General features: G+C 32.7%; 1 protein-coding gene across 2 annotated transcripts in view; it reads right to left on the reverse strand.

Annotated features, from left to right (window-relative positions):
• Positions 1-11,485, reverse strand: part of LOC106478177 (C-Maf-inducing protein-like) — a 135,280-nt gene extending 123,795 nt beyond the window's left edge. Inside the window, exon 1 of one of the 2 annotated variants that reach the window (XM_022381747.1) lies at positions 10,116-11,485. In XM_022381747.1, the coding sequence (XP_022237455.1) occupies positions 10,116-10,679 (564 nt within the window). In that variant the 5' untranslated portion in view covers positions 10,680-11,485. The remainder of the gene's footprint in view (positions 1-10,115) is intronic. The other variant, XM_013938702.2, reaches the window with a different exon arrangement.
• Positions 11,486-12,297: the final 812 nt, after the last annotated feature.

Below are 12,297 nucleotides of genomic sequence, written 5' to 3' on the forward strand. Positions count from 1 at the left end.
GCACCATCACGTGATATTCAGGATTATCTTTTTTGTTTTCAAGGTTTAACAACTAACCCCCATTAATCTATTCTTTAAAGTTTTTGTTTAAGTAATAATGACTTGAATTAATACTATTTTTATAGATCCATCAAATAACCCTAACTCATCTATTATTAAAAGTTTTTATTAATGTAATAATAACTTGAATTAATATATTTTATATATCCTTCTTACCTTTTTGCTGATAAAGAATTATACACTGATTATAGGTACTAGTGAGTCCAACAATAAGCATCACACCTTCTTCTGTTGAATGTGTAATTAAAAAATCAAACAAATATAATAATATAAATGCAATTTGAGTCTTTGGTGAAAACAATATCAGCCTATTAACTTCCTTACATAAATTTAAATCTATTAGTGTGCATAAATAAAGCACTATAACGTGTAATCAAAGAGTCTGATCGCAGAATCTATTAATATTGTTGATAGAACAAACTAACAAGCCAATCTGTATCAAGAGAAAGTGAATACCGAATAACAACTTAAGACAGGAAATAATTTTCAAGGGAACAAAAATTTGTTATAGGAAAACAAATAATAAAAATTAAAGAAAAAGAAGAAACATTTATATGGAAGAGAAAAAATAAGGATCTTTGAAAATGCAGAAGATATAACAAGTGAAAAAAAAAACGCTCTGGCAGGCAAGATAAGGATAATGTCTATTTTTATAATTCGAAAAGGTTTGAGATTTCTATTTCACAGACAATGGAAACCTAAATATAATGAGCAGTTAAAAAGATAGAAACTTTTTTTCTGTTTTTTGGACCCATGCTAGGTCTTTAACTGCCCCCCCCCCAATATTCTTTTACGAGTTCAAGGGGTTTTGGCAAGCCGATCTTCCAGTACTATTTTTCAGAAAAAGTTTGTTCAGACAACAAACTGTCATAGAAAAAAAAGTACAGTTTTAGGAATATACACTATTAGACATGTTAGTTTTTAAAGAAAACAAAAATGGAAAATAATTATATCTTAAATAAATGAATTTTTTCTAGTTACATTTTTTTCGAGGATAAAATAAAATATTAAATAAAAAAAAGACATCAGATATAATTTATCTGCGCGACAGTATGATTGCACGACGTTTCGGTTTTTAAGTTGATGCCTGCTGTGACAAAGGCCTCATAACAAAGACTGAAACATGAAGCGGCATGCATTTGTACACACCAGGCCGAAGTAGTCCATAAAATATTCAAATCTAAAACATTCTACTTCGTCTGAAACTCCTATAAAACAAAAAATCACTTTAAAGTTCATTCAAAAAAAGTAGCCAGTAAATTTTCCACGACTTTTGCACCCATTATGGTCTGCGCTATATTCATATTTTGTACCGAAAATAGTAAATATTTTCAACATTACCAGTCAGTGTCACATTAGCGCTCACACTGTGTCATTTCAGAAAAAGTATTTACAATTACATGCACCACTTGAAACATCCATGTATCCCGGTGAGTTTATGTGCTTACAACGCAAAAATCCGGAGTTCGATTCCCCGCAGTGGACAAATAGCCTATTGTGTAACTCTGAACTAAGGAAACACCAACTTCGTTTGCAAGCAAGAAATAGCAATTAAGTAACAATCATTTAATAAAAACATCCAATTTTAAACAAAAATATCTTCCTCTGTATAAGATAAGGAGGTGGAACAGTTACAAGACGAGGGATAATTAAGAACGAACGTAAACCGTAAGTCTGAAATAGGTTAGAAATTAAGAGTATGTAAACAAAGAAATACTGTTATCAATACAATCACAAAACGTTACATGCGATAATAACATTAAGTATTTACATTTTGAGTAGTTAGAGCCAATGTTACCCCGCTTTATCTGGTCCTAATTAGCATAAAACTGATCAAGGGATAAGTCTACTACAATACAAAGTGTCCAGATGTTGGAGGTAGCTTTCTTACTATAATGAGCGTCTTTGTTCCCCTTTGCCTAAAAGCCACAGTATACTTTTCATTTTAATAGGGTCTCCCGAAGCGATTACACTCGAGTTTATATTTGTCATACTTTTTTTTATTGGTTTAAATTTCAGCATGAAAATAGCGTATGAATTAGCAATTGTTTGATGGATAAGATTCTGTTTAAGAGATATCAAAATGTATATCTCATAAACAGAGTTAATTTCATAAAGAAAATAGTTAAAATAGACTGTATCTGTTACCCACATATTAAAGTAAAAATTCAAACACTTCAAAACTTATAGTATCCAACACAAATAACAATGTACACAGGAGAATGAAAAATAGGGTTTTCCCTAAACTTATTAGTTGACAGAGTCCATCTGTGTCTGACCTTGAGCCTAGTATGCTTTTATGTAGCTTATCATATCGATTGCTTTAGTACTGAGACAATTTCAATGATTAAACAGTGAGTATTATCATATATATCGTATTACTGAACCACTTAGCAAAATGGAGTTCGAAATGAACCAATTGAAACACTGTATCTTTATTATTTTATATTTTTGTTTTTATTGCGAGAATTGCAAAGGAATACCAAAAGGTATACCTTATTGTACAATCAGATGGCTAATCACCTACTCTTCACGGATTATGGTTCCATGGTCATAGTGCATAAATATATTCTAGTCTGTCTCACTGTTGTATAACTTTCCTCCATAGCATGCATAATTTCTCGTTTTCTAATATATTGCTAAATTAGATTTTTACAGAAAACATACTTACCAATCATAAGGTGTAAGTACAAAAAATCAAAGAAACAGTGTTAAAAATGTAGGGAAGTATCCTTTATATGTTAGCCATCATTTACCATCCTAGTAAATAGACCTATAAATTTTCTTTGAAACCAACTTTTCTTGCCAAAAGTCAACAATGAGCTAACTCTTTACAGCAATATTGGGGTAAAAGAAGGAAACCGATATCGTAAGTCGTGTATCAAGTCTGAACACCCAAACAGCTTCTTTGCTAGTATTCCTAAATTATTTCTATAAAGGTTATAAGATTACATAAATAATATATTTGGCGGAGTCTAGTAGAAATCTATAGAAAACATTTGCTATTGCTTATAGTTTTTCGGTAATAATTACGTATTTCTCTTACCGTCAAAACAAATAAATAGTGAATGGTGCTATTCATTCTTAGTTTTAAATGCGGAATGGCGTGTATTTTTATTAACAATCAGCACACTGTTGCTATGTAAAACAAAGAAACCACTTTATATCTGACCATCAAAATTTGTAAAAAAACTCATAGACTATAATGTTCGCTCTTTGAAACCTATCGTCTTGTATTCTAATTTCCCAATACCTATATGATCGTCACATTCTGCTCATAGCTTGAAATCTCTACTAAGCTATTCAAAATTGTATATGAATTAACACTATTTGTATTTCATATATTTTCACGTTTACTTTGAGAAGTTTGCTCATTTTATACAGACAGTTAATTATCATACGGGGTTTATTCACAGTTATAATAAAAATAAAGCACACCCTATGACCGTATGGGACAAATATGTATTTACACCTGTGCATGCAACTTAAGAACGTTTGGTTTTACGTGAATTTTAATAATTTCTTTCGTTTTCTTGAATTTTGTGAGCTTAAAAAACTGTTCACGAGCCTTGCTGTAGTACGGTCTCCAGATAGCCCGATGTGGCTTTGCTATAAAACCACACACACACACACAAATAACACCTGTAATGCGTTTAATCATTATGGAATTACTAACCACGTTGTTTGTAACAGTAAGATAAATATTGTCGCTTTCTTTTGCAATAATGGTAATATATATATATATTCCTATTAGTCTGTATACACATAATAATTTACCTTATCTCTTAAGAACGAACCCAAATACCATATTATTACTGAGAGCAATTGGATTTGCAATAAAGGGTGTGACTGCTCCAAATTTCAGTCATGATACTAGACTTAGAATTTAAACTGATTAAGAAATAGTCAAGCTTACTTATGCATGCTTTTATTTATCTAACCTTGAACCACCTAAAGACATATTGGATATTTTGTTGCTATACTTTAGTTTTTCTCGTAAAACTGAGATTAAGATCTGAGCTCTGTTGGTATGCGTTCATACGTTCTGATGTTTGATTACTTACGCAATTTATACATTTGGTGTGTGCCTTTATATGTACTTGAGCTTTGAATGAACTAACGATAGCGGCCAATTTGATTCTTTTCTTTGTACTATTTTAGTCTTGAACCAGTTTGAGATTTGTGTATGTCCAATCAGTGCTCTAATTATTTATCATATATTATCATTATTTATATATTATTATTAATATATCTATTATTTTTAACAGGATCATTTCTGTTAAAAAAAAAAGAAAGATAAAAAAAGAATTACATCATCATATGCCCATTAAACAGACTTAATTGGTAATATCTATTTCTATTCACTAACTCTGTGAATAAGAAAAAGCTACGTTTAATGGTTGAGTACACGTTTCAATTTTATGTGTTTGTTATTAAGATCGGTGGTGGACTGTCTGTGCTGTGCTCACCGAATTTCAGAGTTGCAAGCCTCCAGACTTATCGCTGAACCACCGCGGGAAGGGAGGACAAACATTTCAGTACTTTAAAGTATGAAGAACAAGCCATATAATTTTGATGACGAGGAACCCACTTTGAGACTAATAATGCTTGGAGACGGCTTGAATGGGTAATGAAGAAAAACTTTAATATAAGTTTAACGTAAGAGCAAATGTACAACACCTGATGATGACAAAACCTTGTCGAAACGTTGTACATTTGCTGTTATGTTAAACTTATATTAAAGTTTTTCTTCATTATCCATTCAAGCCGTCTCCAAGCATTATTAAGGCATATAACATTGAGAACTGGGATTAGTTTTACCAGAAAATGAATTATAACATCAGATGTCCATCACAGGTTGTTGGATGTTCATAAAGGTTTGCAGTAAAAGTGGCTGGCCTCAATTCGAGCTATGGTACTAATTTAGGATGTGTTTCTCTCCTTTTATAGTTCTACAGAGCAATATTTTAGCCTTTTTTGATCTTAAGAAATATTGATGTTTTTTTGGGGGGATCCAATTCGTTAATGGAAATTATTGTTAATACGAAAAGGAAATTTTCCCTTCTTCTTTGGGATGTCTTTTGTTCTGCTTTCCATTCTTATATTTCATTGTTTGTTGCTGAGCGCTGAAAAGTTAAATCTGTACATTTTTAAATTCTGTTGGATTACACTTTGCACAACAAATAGAAGTTAAAAAAAGCCATTATTACATACATAAACATCAATAAACTTGTATCACTTCCGGTCTTCAAAGCTGAACTAGAAACAAATACTCTTGGGCCTTTGCGCTGTCATTATAAAATTTCAAATTAACTAATGTTTCGATCGATCAAACAGGTGAGAAAAAGGAAATTGACAAAACAATCGCCTTTTTATTTACTAACGCTACAAGTTTCCCAATTGTGTTTAACTTATGACGTTTCACATGTGCTAAAACAGGTCACTAATTATTTTTAAATATCATTTTCTGTTGTGAAATCTAATGAAGTATTGGCTAATGAACAGTACCCGTAATGTTGCAACAAAAACTACACAAACGACACTAGAAAAAGCGCATAAAATATTTGGAAGTGACGCTTTAAAACATATGGAGTATTGCGGCCAATCTTGCGTCATTAAAACAATACATAAACTTTTACTGGCTACTTAAATATAGCATATCGTCACACGCTCCCTGTGTAGTACTAAACATTTACAAATTGCGTTATAAATGGTACAAAGTTCGATTCGATACCATTAACTAAAATATCAACCCTAAAAGCACAACTTGAAAAACAAATACAACGTTGTTTGTTTCTGATGGCTAGAATTTCCTAAACATTCGTTATAATTTCAACTGTACAGTTCTATAATGTCGAGTTATTTGGCTTATTCAATTTGAGAACTTTTAGCCTATATTATTATATATGTATGTGTGTGTGTATATGTATACAGCGTAGGCCACGTCGAACATTCAATAAAGTACACTGAATCTACAATACCACATATAATCCAATAAGCCTTTTTTTTCAAGTTTAGGCTGTATTTGCATGATGAGTAAATCTGCCTAACACTGAAAATATTCAGGATGTTCATGACAGTTAGTAGTGTATGTGTGACATAAAATACTTTATAAAAAGTCACATAAATTACAACAGAATTGGTATTCTTATTTAAGATTCGTTATAATGGTCCACCCAGTTCTTGTATAAAACAACAATATGATACGTTTCACTTATTTAAGATTCGTTATAATCGTTCACCCAGTTCTTGTATAAAACAACAATATGATACGTTTCACTTATTTAAGATTCGTTATAATCGTTCACCCAGTTCTTGTATAAAACAACAATATGATACGTTCACTTATTTAAGATTCGTTATAATCGTTCACCCAGTTCTTGTATAAAACAACAATATGATACGTTTCACTTATTTAAGATTCGTTATAGTGGTCCACCCAGTTCTTGTATAAAACAACAATATGATACATTCAATTATTTAAGATTCGTTATAGTGGTCCACCCAGTTCTTGTATAAAACAACAATATGATACGTTTCATTTATTTAAGGTTCGAATATTAAATGTGTTCTGAGACTTAAAATTTATTTATATCATAAGTGTCTGTTTCAATTATTGTATTTTCATTCTTTCGAAATAATGTCAATCACCCCATCATTTCATTGTACACAAATCAGGCATGTTATCACCAGTCGTGTAATATGAAATCCTAAGCTACAGTATTGGAAATATTTATGAAAATGCACAGTTGATACATACATAGGAGTCACAAACTATGAGTAATTGCTAGTAAAGATGATTTATCATTAATATGCAATTTTAAAAAAAAATACAAAATACAAGAGAGAAGTTAATAAGTTTTACAATGCACTAGTGTTTTATATTTGTTTTAAACAAATCAGTAAATTTTGTTTTATGCTACCATAAAGTTATCAATGTATGGTTGTAAATTATTGTTCCAAATTTCCTTAATACTCTCCACAATTAAGTCAAATTGTTTGGTTGCTCTTTGTCTTTCTCAGCCCCAACAATATTAATATCGAGACTCAGTGCAAGACAAGCCATGTTTGTAAATGTTTCATCAACTTCTGTTTACCGCCAGGTATCGTTACACCAAATTTTATGCATGCTTCGGATCCCTGTCTTGCTGGAAGAATAATTTCTGCATTGTCCATGTCAGCAGTTAAGGTAGCATCAATTTTATATAGATTTTCAACACCATTCGCTGAGATTTATTTCACACTTGTATTTGTCTTCCAGCATGCTTCACTATAGATGGCACGATAATATTTTCCTCTCTGCCATCGAATGAACTATCGTTGATTGTTGTCAAACAATATGAATTTGAATTCATTTATAAAGAATACCTTTCTCCAGTTTTGTTCATCTCATTGTTTGAAGTCTAATGCTGATTTGAGCCATTTTGATTTGGTTTTATGTCATAATCAGTGGTTTTTGAGTAACTGCACATCCTTTAAGGCCATTTTTGCTTATATGTAACATACTGTTCTTAAGGTAACTTTCACATCTGTACTTACACAAGGTCATTGGTAAATTTTCTGCTGGATTGTCATATATGACATAAATAGCATACCATAAGTTACTTAACATCTCTTTTGAAGAGTTTGGGCTTTCTATCTTGATCGCTTCTAGTATCAAAGAACTAATTTCACATACCCTCTTCAGAGTTTCCATAAGGATGTTATTTAAACATAACATTTTTCATCAATCCGTCACGTGGAGTAGCCTATACCTAACTTGAATTATAAACGTTTGTGAAGTGGGATTACTGTTTTGGGAGCAATGAGTGCATTTACTACACTATCGATGGGAATAGTATAACTCCCTGTACTTTTATAACTATTATGGTAGTGTGGCACTGTCTGGTTGATTGGATGGTAGCTAACCTTATTGTAAACTATAAACATGGGATTATACTCTAGTGCAGCCCGTTTTCATGCAATATAGAGGGAACAATATCATAATATTTAATTTTATACAACTCTCACTGCTTCCATAATGTTTTCGAACACTGTATATATGGGGGGGGGGGTCACATAACCTTGCTTCATTTGCCACTTTGAGATTAATAACGGCGTGTAAAACTCCCAAATTATTCATAAACCACAGCTACTCCTCAAAAAAGGCATTAGGTGCTTTATTCATGTATAAAACAATTACAGCAGGTTGTTGCGAATTGGTTACAAATATTTCAAAGTGTCGTAAGCAAGAAGCGGAACAGCTTCCAAACCAACTGTGCAGTTACTTGGACATCTGAAAAAGGTAGAGTACCATCTATAACACACAAACACACACAAATGAAGTCTGAAATCGATTAATTCTTGATCGCTGCAAGCACAAAATACCTGCTTAGAGACACAAATGTTTACAGCTACAAGTGGATGCGTGTATGATTATGAATAGGCTTCACAAGGCTGGCATGTGTTCCAGTTGCCCAGTGAGGTGTATTCCATTCACAGCAAGGCACAAAACAGCTAGCTTGCATGCCACCAATCTGCAATCAAATAACAGGTACATACAGGAATATGAAAGTGGTATAAGTATAGTATGGATAGAATCAACCTCCATATCGTGCGAAATGATACCATTAATCAACTCATTATAGTTATAAAAGGTTACATTTCGCTGCCATATACTGGTGCAACTGGCTCTGACTTCAATCTAATAAGTAATAATGCCCAACCTAACCAGGCTGAAAGGGTCGATGATTCTTGACGATTAATTAACTGATTGAAGGAAACAGCTTGCAGATTTTGCTGGACTTCAATCCTATTAAGGATGTATTGTTTGCTCTTGGGAGACACATCGTACTCAATAAATTGGTTTCAGACACTAACGACACAGAGAAAAGAACTCTTGCAGTGGAATAGTTGAGAGTATACTATGACTTTCTCAGCTCTCTAATTTTAAGCACGCTATGTTTCCATTGCTGTTTCTGGAAATCATATCCCATATTGAAATAAAATGTCGTGAAGTGTAAAGATGTAAAGCACATTTGTGAAATGTTCCATAATTTAGGTAATTTGCAGGCCAATAATGACTGATCATTAGATTCCTGACGTAAATAGAAATTACCTGAGGTGATGACTGACATTATTTCATAACAGCGGTTTGCTTTGTCACATTTAAAACTTTATAAAATCCAATTATCCTTTATTATGAACATTACGACTTATATCAAATTAAATATCGTGTAGTAAAATCTGTTACAAAGCATGTGAAGCAACAAGTCGCTAAAATATGAACTTGCTCTACTACGTTTAGTTTCATTGTTTAACATATTAAAATCTCACTTTACAAGTTATATTATATTAAGAATCACTCGTTATAAATTATAAAAATCAGCTAGGTTTTTAAGAGGTATTTCTTCTCAGTTCTGCTTATTGTCGAAAGTACCGCAAATTTTCTGAACAGTAATAAAAATAATTTATTGATAAAATTTCAATACTGTATTAAACAAAAAGTATCACTAGTTCACTGAGAACTGTAATTTTTATTATTTTGGATAGACACCATTTTTTTTTCTACAGTTTAAAATAAATGGCTATTCCAAAACAGGCGTTAATATCAAAATTTCATTTCGTTGGTACTGTAAAAATTAATTATATTTTTGAAAAAGAAACAAGGACATTAATATAATAATGTTTTAACGAACGAGATTTTATTTGGGGTAGCAGATAATCAACATTATGATTACCCATTAAACTTTGTGGTTAGACATGTTATGTAAAAATATACTTATGCTCAATTATTTAAATTTAAAATACCTTTGGAAAGATTAAGACCTTCATCAAAAATGCAGTTTCGAGAGAAAATGTTGAATATCTTAAAATTGAAAGTATGCCTTCTAAAAACAAGAATTTCAGGAACGTTTTTATACTAGCATCTGGCTTAGTTCAATGTGTGTGTGTGTATCACAAACTATTCAATTGAAATAATTAATTTTATATCTGCAAGGTAAATGTTATTTTTTTGCTATGCTTTTTGAACATCATATAAAGTAACCATAGTTTGTCTATTTATCTATTCTTACCGTTTTGGAACGTATCTCGTTGTCTGATAAAATCAGGCGGTGGTTTTCCCATCGTCTAAGAAATTTGGAACTCAAAATTTTACTGATGACAGTACGTGTATGGTTCAGTCGACACACATGAAAGTCTCCCTCGTGTAAAAGTTTAAAACGGGGACCAAGGGGACTGCTGGGTAGAGATCTGGAGGGGGAACTACAGGCAGATACCAGGCCCTGGAGTTCTGTTCCGTAGCCCCCTTCGCTCGATGAGATGGAATCAACTGAATTTTGTCGTGTGCTTGGCTCGGAAGAAGAACTCCTGGCCTCGTGTAAAGGATTTCTAATGATAATGCAGCTGGGCCCTGGAATCGAGCTTGGGCTAACACGTGGAGACGAGGACGGCCATTCGGACCCGCAACTAGCAATACTGCTACTTGCACTGCTTTCGGATGAACAAGGATGTTCTGAGGAAGGAAGAGGAGAGTCACATTCGGAGTTTAAACCATCTGAGTTTTGTCCGGATGATGAGTCGAGTGCCATCGAAGAGGATCGATGAGTCTCTAGATTACTCTCTAGGTTGCTCGCCATCAGGACTGTACCGACGCTCAGTACGTGCGTTACAATGTTTTCGTCACAAACCTAGTAGGGTGTGTCCACAGTCTCAGTACATCACAAAATGTAGGAACAGTTCGCTACTGCTTAATGAATTATAAACAACACGTGGAGATAAAGATAAAACGATAAACTTTCAATAACATTCAACTTTCAGCAACGACTACAGCTTTGAATTTAGTTTGTTTTTGGATCTTTCAGTGTTAGATTAGTAAACCTGACGTCAACTCAACACAGGAGTATACGTCCGTTTCACGAATATATTATCTCTCAGTAATCTCTTCCAAAACTGTGAGACGCTAAAATAAAAATAACCGCATTTTCATTGTGGAAAATACAGCGTCAAATGCTGCGCAGACCGCGCGAATAACGTTAACGCGGACAAACAATGGAAGCTGAAAGAGAATTAAGCGTTAGAAATCTTGAACTTACTCAACCTTGAGGCAACTACTATACTAGACAAAGAGCTGAAACCAAACTTGCAACTCTTTGTAAGAAAACTGGATCATGATTATATATCTACGCTGGTCGATGACAGAATGTTAGCCGGTAAACAGCAAACTTGTTAAACACTCAAACCCAACCTAGCTGTAAGCCGCTGTTAAACAACACTCGTCTCAGTTTGGAGCTTTCATAGGCGACCGTCAGATGGCAGGAAAAACAACTGCTTAGCTGCACATGACTAACAATGGAGGAGTTCTGCCATTGCTTGATTCAAGATTAGTCGTAAAAAGTTTTTGTAATATTTCTCTAAACAAAGGTGTTATCTTAAAAGTGAAATGGTTTCATTTTTTTTTCAAGTCAATCTACAAATAGAAAAAAAATTAAATTGCTTAATAGAACCAAGGAATAATTAGTTGTGAAAATAATAAATTTTCCCTAATAACAATAATATAATAATTTATTTTCAGGCAAATTGTGTTACATTGCGCCAAAACACGTCGTTTTTGTTTTTTAGTTTTATAAACATTAACATAATTACAAATGTAATTTTCGCCTGTAAATACGAAAAATACAGTAAATTATTCCTTCTTAACTTGTTTATGTTATTCAGACTTGTAGGATAATTTTTGTTTTTATAATAAATCATTGCAATATTATGACATACAGGCGTTTAAATTTGAATTTTCGCATTATGTTTTATGTACCCCGGTGGGTTAGCGGTAAGTTTATTTACATACAACAACGCTATATTGTGACGTTCGGTTCCCCGCGATATACAAAGTGCAAATAGCTCACTGTGTAGCTTTAAACGAGGAAAAAAACAACAATATCCTTTAACGTTTTACTGTATTTCTCAGAAATAATCATTATCGTATTTTTATGGTAATTAAATTTAAGGTTAAAGTTATTTAAAACTCATCATTCGCTAACCTCTGGCTAAATATCTACACTTGTTATGTAACAACAATAAAGAGGTAAGCTTGTTTTTCATGTACCACCAGAGTTATTGTTGTTAAACTCTAACTTAACTAACTAAATACCTTCACATGTTATTTAACAACAATAAAGAGGTACAGTGCAGATAAACCATTGTGGGACTCGCTTAAATACAAACACAAAATTCAGTTTATGAAGTACAAGGTAGCCTTAG

Source organism: Limulus polyphemus, unplaced genomic scaffold, assembly GCF_000517525.1.
Source record: "Limulus polyphemus unplaced genomic scaffold, Limulus_polyphemus-2.1.2 Scaffold9, whole genome shotgun sequence".
NCBI classification, from domain to species: Eukaryota; Metazoa; Arthropoda; class Merostomata; order Xiphosura; family Limulidae; genus Limulus; species Limulus polyphemus.